A 15,292-nucleotide genomic window follows, 5' to 3' on the forward strand; every position below is an offset into this window, starting at 1 on the left:
CACCCATATCTGATCAGTCGCGCGCGACCGTGAAAACCACCTAGTCGACGCGCTTTTCCTTCACAATGGACGCGGAACGCGACTTGCCCGAGAAGAGGAATCCTCTCGTCGAGGAGAAACACACTCCACCGCGTAAGTTGAATACTATCTAAGGCGCGACGTTCAATGGCTGACAAGAAACAGTCGAAATCCTTGTTGAGAGACGTCGGTTAGGACAGACGGAGCTCACAGTGAAGCCCGGTCAAATCGGTACATCCAATGCGACAAAGCTCCAAAACCTGGGCATGTTCGATTACGCTCACCTGCGCGTGCCTCTGCCCAAAGATCTGCAGGGAAGCGGCATCTTCGCCCCGTCGCGACGCAACCAGTCCTACCCGGAAGCTTACTTTTTGATGGTGAGGACATGAACAAACTTGCGCAATTTGTCGCACTTCGGCTGACGTAGTATCGACAGAGACGTTCTAACGACGGCTACATCAGCGCGACTGGCATGTACAAGGCTGCGTTCCCCTGGTCATCACTCGAGGAGGAGGAGATAGAGAAGAAGTACATCAAGTCACTGGTCGAAACCGACAGCGAGGAGATTGCTGGAAACGTGTGGATTCCCCCGGCGTCGGCTTTGACTCTCGCAGAGACCTACAGTATGCGCCCCTGGATCGAAGCTCTGCTCGACCCTGAGCCCATTGCGAAGGGCACTCACGACCCTAACAAGAAGATCGCTACACCTCCCCGCTTTGCCATCTCCAACTCGGAAGCTACCACTCTCCCTCCTCCCGCAGAAACCAGCTTGCGCCGTCGCACCCTTCGTTCTGCCTCGCCTGCAAAGGCTCCTCCCACTCCCAGCCGCAAGATCGCAACTCCCCGGAGGACCCGTCGCGCAAAGCCTACATCCAACGCGCTTCCCCCTACTGCTGAAAGCGCCGAAGAACTCGCTGCGCAAGAAACTTCGGTAGAGCCCGAGTCTGCGAAGTTTGACTCGATCATTGCATCTAGCGAGGCACTAGCCAAGGCAGACGCAGAAGCCGACCTTGAAGATGACATCGCCGCAACTACTAGTGCTCGTTCCGACGATACTGTCAAGGTTGACATCGAGACTGTCACTGAGCCCGCCATCAATGGAGGCACTCCAATCACTACCACACACGTTGTCGTTGAGACACCAGCCAGCCACCCTGATCTCGCACAACCTGACGATGCTCAAGGCTACCTCGACCAGGCCAAGGAGGCCATCATTGCAGCAAGACAGTTGACAGCTGGCCGTGCCTCGGGCAAGAAGCGCAAGGCACAAGAGATGTTTGACGATGATGAGCAATCTGTTTCCTCCTTCCCCGAGTTCGACACAATCGGGTCTTCTGCTGCAGTCGCTCCTATAGAGATCGATGAGCGCCCAGCAAAAAGACAACGTGTGGCCGAAATTGAACTTCGCAAGGAGAAGATCAAGAGAAAGGCAACTTTGGGAATTGTGACCAGTTTGGCCATGGGGTATGTGATTTCTACTTTCATTCGATTTTGACCTTTGACTAATCTTGTTTACAGTGTTGTGGTACCATTTTTGGGATCATACTTCCAATTGCTTTAAAATGATTGTTCTTGCAAGACAATTGCCCCTGTGATTTTCTCCTGTCTTCGAAGATAATTTGTTCACTCCCTTTGCGCCCCGAGATTTCTAATTAACTTCGACCTTGTTGCCGGTGTGGCCTTGTTTCTAAATCTGGGAGTTTTTCTTTCGATGTGGTGGAAGGAGGAGGTGGACAGAAACAGAGAGAAATGTTTCAAGGAAGGAAGCCGCCGCTCGCGTGACTTTCTTGCGTGCGTCGTTCTGTTTTCTGGAAATAGCAGTATATGTGAATGGCATTTCTTCCACATTGTGCCTGTTCTTTCGACTACCGGTGATTGCCTCGCAGAGGCATAGTGCTTTGTACCGCGTGTGCCAGATAGTGTCCGGTTGAGTCGTGTCTGCGCAAAACATGCAGCTTTGCGGTTGTTTAGATGTTTGAGTCTTGCGTGGTGTGGGCTGACCAGGCAGACGTAGCGGCTACCTGGCTGGCGTTCTCTGATCTATAGACAAAAGGCTCGAGGTTCGAGGGGCAGATTGGCTGGAGGGCATGTCCCGTTTTGTACCATGTCCTCGTAATGGCTTCAAACCAGGACACCCTTGAACTCGGCTCGTCCTCCAGCTCCAGCGCCTTGTAACTGCTCCCATTGCACTAGCACGCGGTCTACGACCCAGCAAAGCAATCTTCCACTCAGACTGAGTTTCTTGACTCTCGCCCAGCTCTCAACGTAGATTGTGCGCATCTCGCCTCTGCCTTGTCTTCCTTGTAAACCCAAGAAGCGTAGAAGTACAGACGCAAAGACCAGTATCGTCGCCGTCGCAGGGCCATTGGTGAGAATCAGATCCGGATAGCCATATTGTCCATCAAGAGAAGGTCGAAGCAGCTTCAAACAATCTCCCAAACACAAGAGACAACTCCAGGGTGCTGAGAGCAGACTCTGATGTACCTTTCTCGCTCTCCTGACTTCGACGACTCTATATGTGCCTGCCTTTTCCCCGAGCTCTTGCTCGAATTCTTTGGCGAATGCGGCGGAGAAGCCATCGCCGGAGGAAACTAGCCAGGTGCGGTGGGTGAAGTACTTGGTGACGTTGCTGCGACGGAGCATGGAGATCATCTCTGCTGTGTGGCCGCCGCTGCCGAGGACGATCAAAAGGTGGGCTGGTGTGCCGCGCTCGCGAGGTGTTGGCGGAGGGCGACGGTGTGGAGCCAGCGAGAGAAGTCGTAGGGTCAGATATTGAAAGGCGAAGAGGGCGATCGTTGCGAGGGTTGCGAGAAGGGGGGCATTGAGTAGAGCCATGGTTGTTGACTGCTTAATGTTGATGTTGATGTTAATGTCGATGGGGAGAGAGGGGCACCAAAAGGCCTAGACGCTTTTCTAACAGGGAACGTTCCTGTATGTCTTCACTCTTATAATAGTTCCATGTTTGTATCAATGTGCTTGTCCATCAATCGCTGCTTGTGGGAGGAGGTCAAAGGGACAGCCAACATTTTGTGGAGAACTTGACATGTGAAAGAAGTCCAACCGTTGCCAGCAATCAACGCAATTGTTTCCCTCTCTTTACAATTCTAAACAGCACCCATACTGTATTTCGATTTCTCAAATATTGAGGGATACTAGAAACCTTCTTGGACATTCGATATGGCTTACCCCTACTTGACGCCTGTTTTCCTTCTTGCCGGTCAAGCACGCAATAGCCAAACACCCTGCGACCGCAGAGAAACCTTGGGCAGGCGTAACAAACAAGTCTGTGACAGACGCTGCTCCGATCTGAACTATCGTAGCATGGAAATCGTAAGACTCATGGAGAAAATACCTTCAAATGATCAGAAATAGTTGTTTCGCTATATTCCTTTACCTCTTTTCCTGCTTTGCAATATTCGAGTTGCAAAGTACTGTATAAGATTGAGGACGCAAGACAAAACGGACAACAGTTCATGTCTCTATAGCTGACAGAATCAGTCTACTTATAAACCTCAACCGTTGCAGTACATGCAGACGCAGGAGTTCCAATTCGAGGATTACAGGTACTCAGACAAAATTATACCCTCTGGCCATAAACTCCATATCCATTCGCTGATGGTTGGATCGTAAAGACATCATACACTCCTGACTGCGCGTTGATCTCGCCACATTGATGACTGCTTAGTAGCCGACCGTCTGATCAGATTTACAACATCATGAGGGCACCGACCGATACTGAAATAGCCGAGAACATGACCAATGCCAGAACATCACCACCTCTGCCGTTTGCCATGATCGAGGATGCGCCCTGTTTTAAAGTATCAGTATACGTGCTGCAACCGTACGGTATGTCATGATACTCACAGAGTCGCTGCCTGAAGCAGAAACGGCTCCGACAGAGCCAGAAGCTGTAGAGACAGCGGAGCCAGTAGCAGCAGCCAACTTCTCCAGTCCTCCAGTCAGTTCTATAGGTATCAAAGCCATCTGCGATCCAGTGAGAATGAGGGAAGTAGTAAGAGCAGTCCGGGTAGCTCCGGCTTCAATTGTAAATGCGATATCACACGATGCAGAGGTAGTTCCGTCCATCTTGCAGGATTCGGATGCTGAAGCTTCGACACCCAAGGTTGTGGTTGCGAATTCGAAGTTGAGGTTTGAAGGACCGATAGTCATGGTTAGCTGTAGTCGTGGATTAGTTCGTTGTACATCATCATCAATGCGTTGGGTTGTTGGGTACTTACAGCAACTGGGAGGGTGCCGCAAGCTTCAGTCGCGGTGCACTCGATTTCGTAGATTGTTTCACTGGGACCGACAGAGACGACGGAGCCAGCGTATGATTGGCCGGGGGCAGCACGTCCACCGATGAATAGAGATGTGGTCGAAGTCGACTGTTGGGCAAGAGCACCAAGAGCTGAAGCAGCTAGGAGAGCGATAGAAGAACGCATCGTGATACTAGATTGATGGCGAGAATTGGTAGTATCGATTTGGTGCTTGGTGCAATGGATTATGGATTATGGATTGAAGATACGTTCAACAAGAAGTGGAAGGAGAGATTGCTATATGAGTTACAGGATTGCTCCTTCTCTCAGCTAAAGACAGCTGCGCCGTACGCTAAGAATCCAAGTTCGGCATCTATACAGTGTCTCGACGCGTGCCTGAAAAATTAATTGGCTTCTGCCTCCCGCATCCTTCGTCAAAGACACTAAACCAAGTAAAGTAAACATAGGTTCGACGTTCAGCATCCTTTGCCGGGGTGCCTGAAGAAACAAGACAAAGGAAGAACGACCGTGCCTCATTCTCGGTTACTCAGCCTTGGCTGGCTCTATTCTGCCTTTAATTAGGCGACATGTGACTTGTGTGACCGAGCAGGATGAAGCGAAGGATTTTAGTAAAGGTCTGAAGATGGCTGTTATTTCTTGGGAGACGTCACAAGGCAGACCAAGGCAAGGAATCACAACCATCAACTGCCAGTTGAGTCTTGTCAGGATGGTATGCTACGGCCGTAGATCAGTAGCAATGAAGCTCGGCTCGTTCTTCAGGATCGTGGTACTGTAAGAGATGTTGTTTCCTCCATGTGCACCGAGTCGGATATATCTGGATCGCGTCCAAGTGACCCCTGCATGGCCCCGAAAAAGGTGGCACTTCTAGACATCCCGCAGACACGAACGAGACGCTAAAAGGACGCCAGAAGTGCTTGTTTGGCTAGGGAAGAAACGTGTGTGTTTCATGTTCACACTCGAACATGATAATTACAGTATAACCAAAAACCCCAAGTCCTGGAAGGCGTACTACACCTCTTTTGCGCCTCAGAATGAAGAAGTATCAACCCAAATCGCTCAACATAATGCATTGAAAAAGAAAGATGATCATGCCCGTTCCGCTTGTCCAAGCCGTAATGCCAAAAGAGCACGTACATCCGTCACGTACTGTAAGCCTTCTAGCAAGGGAACCAGATGCAAAAGGTCGTTATCCGTGGGATCGCTTATCCAGCCTTCTATCGGGATGGCGTTGTCTACCGAAATTGGTCAGAGACAATGTCATAGTGTCAAGCGAAAAGCAGGGCCTAGGTCCGACTCACCTTCATGGAATATATAGCTCATAGGACTGTTGTCGAGAATCATGACTTTGCTCAAATCGGGTTCGACCTGTGTTAAGTCCTTGATGTATGCGCCATTGCGAAAAGTGCAATGTTGACGATAGTATCTGCCGCTGAAATATTTACGTTCGCGTTCCAGCCAGTCGATGACAGGATCTGCGTATTCCTGTACTGATGCAGTGAAAACAATAAGGTTATACCACTTGCAAACCTGAAAATGACATTATCAGTATCGAAGGACCAGAGGATGATAGCTCGTGGAATGTTACCTTGCGTAAGAAGTCGTGACAATATGGACGCTCGTGTACGTAGTACAAGATAGGTACCTGGGGCCCGAGTACCATGCCATTCCCTCCTATAGGACCCTGGAACTTGACTTCGACCATGTGACCAGTGCTCATCCTCCCACCCTTGGCCATACTGTGAATCAAGGTCTCATCCAGATCGATGATGAGGGTCTTCTTTGGCGGGTCGGGATTATAAGTCATGACATAGGAGGGTTGTCGCCTAGGAACGAGCGGGCGTGGAGGGGCAGGGGCTCGCGGGTACTTGAGCTTTGTGGCGGCCGAGTTGGAGGGAGATTTCAACGAGTTTGCGACAGCGGCGACCTTATCTTGTTCGGACTTGTCTGCATCTGTGGGCTTGCGTTGACGTCTACGGCGGAGGGCGTCCTCGTTGTTGTGCAGCTTGATGCGAATAGAACGTTTGGCAGGGGCTATCTCGTCCTTTGAAGCCGAGGACTTTGAGCGAGTGTTACTGGACGGACCTTTGTCGTAGGGAGCAAGAGATTCGTCAGAGTCGGAGAGTATTGAGGAAGCGGTGGATTCCATAGAGGTGCCCCGCGGGCGTGTCTGTGGCTTTGTGGGTGGAAGATCGGTTGTGGCTTCACCGGGTTGAGGAGAGAACAAGCGGCGCATGGATCGCATTGGTATGAGGAGTGAGAATTTGCCGTCTGTGTCGTAAAAGGCAGCGACGAGGTACTGGAAGGGCAGGATGACGAAGTTGAGGATGGCCTTCAGAGCGGCTATGAGCATTGAGGCTATGCGGGACGGAAGGAGCCATGGCGATGTTGGCGAGGAAGTGGTCGGCGAGGCAGGAGGACTGTCGAAGGAATCGAAATAGGAAGGCTTTCCAAAGGGCGAGGGGTGCGAGTGCGAGTGCGAGTGGTCGTCATTGCTGGTGCTGCCTGTACGCGAGCGGGACGGAGTGGCCGGAGGCGTGGGTGCAGGACTAGGACTCAGTCCCGATAGGATGTTGAGCGCGTTCATAGCAGGGCCATACCCCCAGAGTCTTAGGCCGATATACGGTGGTTCATACACGACAATGCTTCTCTGGACGTAGGTATCACACGCCTCGGTTCGCTCTCTAATAAATGCGATCAACGGTCGAGCCGCCCATCACGTCGCTGACATCCAAACGTGGGGTGAGCTTCATCTCAACTTTTGGCTGCCCTCTTGGCAAAGTCCATGTTGATCTGTTCCATCCCTCGTCTTGGTTCCACCAAAACCTGAGCATTCATCGCCATGCCAGACAGGACTAAATATGACGAGCGCATAGCCCACAATTCTGTGCCACTGGTCTTGTCGCTTGTTGCCTTGCCGTGTGCCATTGCTGTCTGGTTCTCTGTTGTCTCCAAACAAGTCCGCGAGCCGTATCTTGTATGCCAAAATCTCGACGAATCCCTGTCTTTGCCCCCGACCTAACACATCTAGGACGAAGTTTTCCATGTCGGCCAAGTCCAACAATATTGTAATGGAAACTACTGGCACTGGGACCCAAAAATAACAACTCCACCTGGACTTTACATTCTTTCTGTCCTCTTCTATAAAATCACCGGACGATGTGATCTGGATGCTCTGAGATTCGTGAACGCTCTTTCCCTCTTTGCCATCTTTTTCTTCCTTCTTCACACTGCTCCTCCCGTCTCTCCGCGCTCTGGGAAGCAACTTCCTGGCCAAAAATCGACTCTCTTCCTGCCGTCGACCACTCTGTGTCCACAGCAGATTCATTCCGCTCTCAACATCTGCCTGTTCCCACCTCTGTTTTTCTTCTGTGCCCTATACTACACCGACGTCGCTTCAACTCTGAGTGTTCTTTTGTTCACGAGACATCTCCTGGAAAGCAACTCTCGTGGTCCGTGTACCTTTTTCCAGGCCTGCGTATCAATTCTCCTGGCCCTGGTCTCCCTCTCGTTCCGCCAAACAAATATCTTCTGGGTTGGTGTGTTCCCTATCGCCCTTCTGGGACTCGGCGCTCTACACGGCGACGTCGAATCCCTCAGACCAGGCGATGGCAAGTCTGTCATCCTGAAGGCTTGGGCCAACGCCACCTTCTACGACCCTCAGATGCGTGATGCTATTCTGAATGGTTGGTCTTCTCAACAATCGCTGTTACCAGAATTTTATGCTGACTCCAAGAAGATTTCTGGCTCACCTGCATGTCCATCGTGACGCTAGCATTACGTGCTTTGTACTTCCCTCGCACATTACTCAGGATTGTCCGACTCGTATGGCCTTACATTCTTGTGCTCGCACTCTTCGGGTCCTTTGTTCTTTGGAATGGCGGTGTCGTACTCGGTAGGTCACCTAAAATGTTCTTATCGGCCAAAATACTGACATCTTCTCACCAGGTGACAAATCTAACCATGTTGCTACACTACACTTGCCTCAGATGCTCTATCTGTGGGCTTATACGTCCTTCTTCTCTTTCGGAATTACCTATCCATTTTTCGCTCAGGGATTACTCGCCATCTTCGCGGCTGTTCCGGTCATGGCCATGATAGAGCCACTCATTATCTTCGGCAGACGCAAGTTCCTCCCTCGATCGCTTGTCCTCTTCGTGTTCATTGCAATCATTGCCGTCACAATCAGATTTAATACCATTGTACACCCATTCACGCTTGCCGACAACAGACACTTTACCTTTTATGTCTTCCGCTACCTACTCGCACATCCGGCTATCAAATACCTCGTCATCCCGGTCTACATGTCATGTGCTTGGTCGGTCCTTCAAGCGCTCGGTGCACCTGCTCAAATCTTTCAAGTCAAAGAAGACGAGAAGGATGATGGCGAGGGCGCCGCATCGCAAGACAACGAGACCGAGGGGAATCCGGCCAAGACCAAGAACAAGGAGCAACACCAGATCCTGCGCCTCAATGATGCGCCCTTTGGTGAAGGCAGTACGATCAGCTTCGTCATGGTCTGGATAGGTGTGACCGCTCTACAGCTCATCACCGCGCCTCTAGTGGAGCCTCGCTACTTTATTCTACCCTGGATTATGTGGCGACTTCGCGTCCCACAATCGCATCCTGGCGCTTCGTTGATAGCAAGACCGACACACAAAAATTGGAAGCAGTGGTGGAACAAAGAAAGAGAACGACGAAACATCGATCGCCAGAGCTGGACTAACTGGCTGTACATTGTCTTGTGGGCCGAGCATGATCATAGGCTCTATCTAGAGACGCTATGGTTCGTAACCATCAACTCTGCTGTGGGTTACATCTTCTTAAACTGGGGCTTTGAGTGGCCACAAGAACCTGGTAAAACGCAGAGATTCATGTGGTAGCATCTGACTACCTTTAGATGATTTTCATCTAGCTTTCAAAACGTGTACATATATCATAGATAGAAATTGATGACTTCCTTTGCAGCAAACCATCGAATGCTGGCACTTGTGAACCGTCGTTTGACAGGCAATTTGTACCTACTCTACAAATACATCCGCCTTGTCTAATGAAGACTTTTATCCATCTGAGAGGATGCTAAAGAGTACAGAGGCGATGTGTGTCGCCAGAAGAAGACCACGACTCGCAGGCCATGCATGAAGATTTCCTAGACCTCCAATATGTTATAACCAGCACCTCCAGGCGCGACGAATCATCACGCATCGCACCGTGAGCAAAGACATGCAGAATCATCACCACATCTGAACTCGACCCAACTTTCCAGAACACGAAAGCCAGTCCAAAGAAAATGACCTTTCCCCTCAGATTCCAATCTATCATGTCGGCACCTATCCTCGGAGACTCCTGTTCTGCCACACAATCAAAAATATCAATCCTCCATCGTTCATCATTACAATCCTCCATATCAACAAACACAGTACACGCACACTCCCTCCGTATCCCCACATGTGTTGCCAGGGAAAGCACAAAAGCAGGGGAACGAAGGCAGTAAGCCAAAAAGCCACACAAACCTTCCACGCACACATGGTCGTTGTTCGTTGGTCGTTCTATCTCATCTCCAAAATACACGTGTGTTGCACTAGGCAGCCAGACTCGGGAAATTTACCAGACTTTTGGGAAATAAAGATAGAGAGAGACACGGAGATATGGTGTGCTGGTTTGAAGGGAAATCTGCAAGCCACACGCAATGCAACAACCAACTTACGGAACGATTTTACACACGCAACGGGTCGAACACCCTCAACAATCTACTCGTTCGAGTATATATGTAAGGAGAATTATAGTTGATCGTTCGGCCGGTAGGAAAGTTAGATACTGTAGGTTTTCCTGTGGCGAGAAAACGCTGTGGAAGTTCGAACGGGATGCGGTTGTGGGAGGAGTTCAGCTTTTGCGAACCCGTTCACCCGTTTGGCGAAAGTGGAAAGTTTACTGCCGTACTTTCCTTTAGATATATTGATGCAGTTGTATAAGAATATGCCATTTGAGAGATAAGCTATGCTATCCACGTTTTTGCATTGCATGAACTATACACGTTGAAATGTAGCAATCAACGGTTGTGCATTTTACGAGTATAGAATATGAATCGTCTGTAGTGAGAATGTGTCGGAGGTATAGTCATGCGACTGCAGAAAATTCATGTCTTAGCACAGTCACTTCGCGCACTTGTACATGAACACAAGACAAGATTTGATGACAAAGGTAGAAAAGCAGAGTAGTTGTCTCAAAAAGCGATGAGTGACATTTGGGGGGTATTCGTAGCCATAAATTCTTCTCCTTTCTTTCCCATTTATTCCGGTTTCCCCTTCGCTGCGCTGAATGTGGTATCTTTACAATAAAAAGCAGATAAGCAAAAAAAGCAAATAACAGAAAACGCCCATTGTCCTTGTGTTGTTGTTGTGTCCTTTGTTGGGTGGGGGTATACCGATCGTTAAAACATGAATGCGAAAAAAATGCTGCTTTGGCCCCTTGTGCTGGATTGAGGCTCTTTTCTTCCTTGCTGTGCGTCTTTCATCTTCTCTTCTCTTCTCTTTCTTGTAGTCATTACAGCTCGTTGCGAGCAAGGCAGCTCCCACCAGACTGTGTTTCATTTACAGTAGTCTTTTAGAAGGCGGGAGATGTCAGTCTCTTCAACAACTTCTTCACCTTGCTGCTGTCCTTGGTGGGGCTGACGGCAAAGGCTCCATACATTCCAGTGACATCATCCGAGAAAGTGAGTCGCTCGAGTGCAAGAGGGTCTTCAACTTTCAGGCTTGAAAGGTCCTCCTGATCAGTCTTGGTGAGACGAGTAGGGGAGTCATCCATGGCTGATCTGTTCTCAGGCTTGGTCAAAGTGACGCGCAGAGTCATGGGACGTTCCTTGGGAGTGCGGAAGTAGCCACCATCGAAGCGCTGGATTGGGGGACAAGGCGAACGGAAGTCCCAGCTGGTGGCCATGGTATCGTCAGATCCAGGGGTCCAAGGTTCGTCGTCCGAGTCGAGAGTGTAATCCTCGTCCTCGTCATCGTCAGAGAGGCCATCAGACGAGCTCAGATCCTCGTCGAACTCGTAGTCAAAGCTCGGGTGTTGCTTGGTCACGGGAGCAGCCTCGTCGGTAGCATATCCGAAATTGATAACCTCATCGAAAGCCTCGGGGGAGGAAGTACAGCGGCGGATCATCTCTCTGGTCTTGGGGTCCAGGTATTGTCTAGTGACTGGGGCTGGAGTTTCGGGGGTCTTGCTGATGACCTTTGTGTAGTCGAAGGGACTCTGCGTCATGCTGGAAGTGCGGGGAGGATGGCAAGCCAGTGGGTTGAAAGGCAGGATGGAGGCGTTGGAGGAAACAACCGATTGGGTGCGTGGGCGAGACGAAGTGCGGCTGCTGGTGGCTGAAGGGTATCCGCCATCAGAAGTGGTCGGAGTCGATGGAGGCTCGACCATAGTTCTGCGGCTGAGGAAGGAACTGGCGTAGCTGTGGCTGCTTGAGGCGCGTTCGTCGGTCCAAGATCTGGGAAGAGGAGGAGGAATGCCGCTGTCCTTGGACAGTTGCAACTCGCAAGCGGCCCGCATCAGAATGTTCTCTTGTCTGGTGAAGTGAAGACGACGGATCTTGTCGGGCAATGAGAGGAAGAAGCGGGCTTCGTCGTTGGTGAGATTATGGCCACCACGGCGGTTAATTGCCTTGAGTCTGTGGATGTACTGCTGGGACCTGGATATGTATGAGTGTGACGATCTCTCAGCCAGGGCGCGTAGATCGTACTTGGAAAGCTCGCCAGATCCGAAGGTGCGTTCATGGTAGACACTATTGGCTCGAAGGCGCTGGATTGAAGTGCTCAACTTTCTTCTGTGCATGTATAGTCAGCAACTAGATCAAGCCATTCAGGTACGTCACCAAAAGGGTGCAAAGGCTGGATGCAACTTATGCGTGCAAGCAGGAGATAGATTGGACTTACTCAAAGCCGGAGGGCGGGGCCTCTGATGCAGATGCGGTGCTCAGCATTGTGTAATGTTCGAGAATGTCGGTGTCGATGGTCTTCGTGGGCTTCGATGGCGATATATGTATCGACATGGAAGACGAAGAGGAAGAAGAATCGAAGCGTTCGTAACACCAACGGTGAAAGTGGAGAAGAGGCCGTTGCAAAGCTCACTTCAAGAAACTGGCACACTATCTGGAAGTGAGGATTGCTGCAAGGAGTTTTAAGCTTCATGTGAAGGAATCAAGGACAACCGCTGTTTGCTGCTGTGTAACACAACGGAAGCGAGCCCTGGGCTATCGGCACGTGGGTTTGCAGTGATTAAATATAACATCGTCAGTCATATGCCCGCGTGTTTCCCTAAGGCGAGCTTCTGTGGTAAATGACCTGCCTGAGGGCTCAGCAAGAATGAATCTCGCTGGAGGGCAGGTGCGACCGAACGTCAAATCTGTCAAATCTGAGCCAAATCTGAACTCTCCGACACCCGCGAGTCGCGACGGTTGCCTTACCCCTGCTCATCACCTGCCGGACCAAACATCGAATCATCAGCATGCCACCTATTCCCCGAGATTCTCTTGCTCCGTGATAGGCAACCGTCCGCTGTCAATGCAACGAGCCTGGGAGCCATTCCGACGGTAGCGCACAGCAGACTCACCCACCGATTATTGACCAAGCACATGGGCCATTGGCCTCCTGCTGGAGCGAGCGATAATCATGCATTGAATGCACGTTGCCAGTCCCTCCTGTTGGTAATCGTCTACCGCTTGTGCAGCGCCACGCCTTATTGACCGTTGATACTGTTGTACAACAAGGAGTATTCAGGAGTCTGCTCTCCCCACAGCCTGATTTTTCGCCAACACAAAAGACGTCATGCGACAACAAACAAACAAACAACCGCGAAGAAGAAATGAATCAGTACTGAAATTATACCACACTTCGGACATGCCGCTGGACGTTCAACTCGAAGGCTCAAAGTTTCAATTGTCCAGATGCTTGTGAGAAGCAGCCGCCGGAGCTTTGAGGCGGTGTACAGCTGTACAGGCAGCTGCAGCTGTTACATTCCAGCAAAGCCAGCCTTCATTTTTATCCGATAATAACGGCAAGCGATTATGCATGATCAATTTTTATTTACTGGTTAGCTTTATGCGATCTTAATGACGACCTTGCCGAAATGACCACCCTTGGCAAGGTATTGCATGGCATCCTTTGTCTCATCGAAACTGAACACCTTGTCCACCACGGGATGGATCTCCTTCTGAGCGTAAAGCTGCAACATTTCCTCAAATCTGTCCTTGGGGCCGTTGATGTGGCCCTTGAGTGTGACATTGCGTCTCAAGGCCAAGACGTTGATGTTAAGCGCATCACTCTCGGTGTCCTGCTTCCCCGAGAGGTAGCCAATGCTCGAGATCAGGCCACCAAAGGCGATTGAGTCGAAACTTTGGCGCACAGTCTGGGCACCACCGCACTCGAGGATCATGTCGACACCCTTGCCCTTGGTGAATTCCATGGCCTTTTCGGACCATTTGGGGAACTTCTTGTAGTTGATAGTGTAGTCGGCTCCGAGCTCACGAGCCTTCTCAAGCTTCTCGTCCGAGGATGAGGTAACGATGGCTTGTCAAAGGTCAGTTGAAAGTCTGGGATGACCGACGATGGCACTTACCCTTAAGGCCGCATGCCTTTGCGATTTGCAAACCGCTGATCGAAACACCACCGGTACCCTGCATCTGTCAGTATAGCTTCTGCGAATCACCACATACCATCACGAAGCCATGTACAACTATCGCCTTGTAAGAGTGCGATTGAACAAATCTCGGGGCTGAGACCAGGGCTGTTGGCTTGTGATATAAGTGTCTTATTCTACGTACCTGGAACAAAACGGTGGTTTCGGGGTTGCTGATAGGCTTGCCCATGGGCTGCATCCAGTTCATGGCCATGAATGCTGTGGTGCCAGCGATTGGCAATGTGGCAGCTTCTTCGTTGCTGAGGTAGTCGGGCACAGTGACAAGAGCAGTGTCGGGGAAAACACGGTATTCCTGGAGCACGCCCTCCAGAGGCAATCCCATACCGGAAGCCATGTCGCTTTCCTGCACCTGACCAGTTTGGTGAGTCTGGAGGAAGATAGATAAGACTCTTTGTCCTTCCTTCAAGGAAGCGCCAGGTCCAGCCTTGACAACAGTTCCGCACATGTCAGATCCAGGAACGAGGGCCTTGTTTTCTCCACCAATGCTCTTGTGATGGTTGTATCCACCATCACAGACCTCAGTATCGCGATAGTTCAAAGATACGGTGTGAATCTTGACCAAAACCTCCTTCTCGCCGGGTTGAGGAATGGCTGCCTCTCCTTGGTAAATCTTGTCGACGCCATCTTGGTTGGTGAGCCACTGCTTGGATTGGGTGGGTTGAGCCATCTTGAATTTGTGTATGAATTACGGGAGAGTCTCTGAAGGCGTAAAAGGAAGCCTGTCTTATCAGGGCAATTGATTATGAAGCATTGGTGGATGTTAGATCATTCTGGAAGCTGGGCGTCTGGAGAAATGATTCAGAGATCATCGCCAACGCCAAATTTGTCACAAAGATCGAGTCGGGTGGTAGTAGGGAGTAGCGAGTTAGGTAAATGCTACTTCTAGGGTTCTTCTAGAACAGAACTTGTCGGTCGCAAAGCGGATGATAGAATAATGGCGAGACAAGGAGTGTTTCAGTAATACCTTAGGTGCCAGAAGCATTCGTATAGCAGATGGAAAAGCGTCATACGGCTGGCCAATCTTGCGAAGCATGAGATTTCGAGCATTTCCATAGCGGTGTGTGACAAAGTTTATTGCTCTCTTTCAGCATTTTTACTTTTTGTTTCACAGCCGAAACGTAGGACAAGGGTCTGTGCGCGGGCTGTTGCTTAGGACCCGCGTCATTGTTGTTGTTTTTCGACGTCAAAAATCGGCCAAGCGTTTGCTATCGACACTCCAGACCAACGTCCAAGATTGTACCAGTCGACTCCAGCAAGGCAGTCGGGTCGTTCTGTTTGTACCATCATCTTCTGTCGTACTATCTCCA

General features: G+C 50.4%; 8 protein-coding genes across 8 annotated transcripts; 2 read left to right on the forward strand and 6 right to left on the reverse strand.

Annotated features, from left to right (window-relative positions):
* Nucleotides 1-65: 65 nt before the first annotated feature.
* Nucleotides 66-928, forward strand: M438DRAFT_273169 (DNA-binding domain of Mlu1-box binding protein MBP1; the record flags this gene model as incomplete). The annotated part of the gene is made up of 3 exons (XM_029900611.1): nt 66-132; nt 184-395; nt 455-928. Coding segments are annotated over 3 exons (753 nt in total), but the record flags the coding sequence as incomplete, so codon positions are not given.
* A 1,211-nt stretch (nt 929-2,139) lies between these two features.
* On the reverse strand, nt 2,140-2,853 carry M438DRAFT_273367 (Alg14-domain-containing protein; the record flags this gene model as incomplete). Its single annotated transcript, XM_029900631.1, has 1 exon — nt 2,140-2,853. One exon carries the CDS (start codon nt 2,851-2,853, stop codon nt 2,140-2,142), a length of 714 nt encoding a protein of 237 aa, XP_029760796.1.
* An 871-nt stretch (nt 2,854-3,724) lies between these two features.
* On the reverse strand, nt 3,725-4,460 carry M438DRAFT_355512 (uncharacterized protein; the record flags this gene model as incomplete). Its single annotated transcript, XM_029907038.1, has 3 exons — nt 3,725-3,826; nt 3,883-4,194; nt 4,257-4,460. The coding sequence occupies 3 exons, from the start codon at nt 4,458-4,460 to the stop codon at nt 3,725-3,727; spliced, it is 618 nt and encodes a 205-aa protein (XP_029760797.1).
* A 921-nt stretch (nt 4,461-5,381) lies between these two features.
* M438DRAFT_274064 (uncharacterized protein) lies at nt 5,382-6,879 on the reverse strand (the record flags this gene model as incomplete). Its single annotated transcript, XM_029900683.1, has 3 exons — nt 5,382-5,527; nt 5,594-5,822; nt 5,881-6,879. The coding sequence occupies 3 exons, from the start codon at nt 6,877-6,879 to the stop codon at nt 5,382-5,384; spliced, it is 1,374 nt and encodes a 457-aa protein (XP_029760798.1).
* A 255-nt stretch (nt 6,880-7,134) lies between these two features.
* M438DRAFT_397256 (uncharacterized protein) lies at nt 7,135-9,265 on the forward strand (the record flags this gene model as incomplete). The annotated part of the gene is made up of 4 exons (XM_029909299.1): nt 7,135-7,269; nt 7,324-7,978; nt 8,032-8,187; nt 8,241-9,265. The coding sequence occupies 4 exons, from the start codon at nt 7,135-7,137 to the stop codon at nt 9,173-9,175; spliced, it is 1,881 nt and encodes a 626-aa protein (XP_029760799.1). The 3' UTR covers nt 9,176-9,265.
* Nucleotides 9,266-9,285: 20 nt separating this feature from the next.
* M438DRAFT_345727 (uncharacterized protein) lies at nt 9,286-9,937 on the reverse strand. Its single transcript, XM_029905513.1, has one exon. It carries the CDS (start codon nt 9,696-9,698, stop codon nt 9,372-9,374), a length of 327 nt encoding a protein of 108 aa, XP_029760800.1. The 5' UTR covers nt 9,699-9,937; the 3' UTR covers nt 9,286-9,371.
* A 565-nt stretch (nt 9,938-10,502) lies between these two features.
* Nucleotides 10,503-12,823, reverse strand: M438DRAFT_345728 (uncharacterized protein). Its single transcript, XM_029905514.1, has 3 exons — nt 12,224-12,823; nt 12,031-12,114; nt 10,503-11,979 (listed from the first exon to the last, which is right to left on the reverse strand). Exons 1-3 carry the CDS (start codon nt 12,337-12,339, stop codon nt 10,896-10,898), a joined length of 1,284 nt encoding a protein of 427 aa, XP_029760801.1. The 5' UTR covers nt 12,340-12,823; the 3' UTR covers nt 10,503-10,895.
* A 404-nt stretch (nt 12,824-13,227) lies between these two features.
* On the reverse strand, nt 13,228-15,020 carry M438DRAFT_345729 (zinc-binding dehydrogenase). The gene is made up of 3 exons (XM_029905515.1): nt 14,110-15,020; nt 13,905-13,962; nt 13,228-13,855 (listed from the first exon to the last, which is right to left on the reverse strand). The coding sequence occupies exons 1-3, from the start codon at nt 14,650-14,652 to the stop codon at nt 13,386-13,388; spliced, it is 1,071 nt and encodes a 356-aa protein (XP_029760802.1). The 5' UTR covers nt 14,653-15,020; the 3' UTR covers nt 13,228-13,385.
* Nucleotides 15,021-15,292: the final 272 nt, after the last annotated feature.

This window comes from Aureobasidium pullulans (genome assembly GCF_000721785.1).
Source record: "Aureobasidium pullulans EXF-150 unplaced genomic scaffold scaffold_9, whole genome shotgun sequence".
Taxonomy (NCBI): Eukaryota; Fungi; Ascomycota; class Dothideomycetes; order Dothideales; family Saccotheciaceae; genus Aureobasidium; species Aureobasidium pullulans.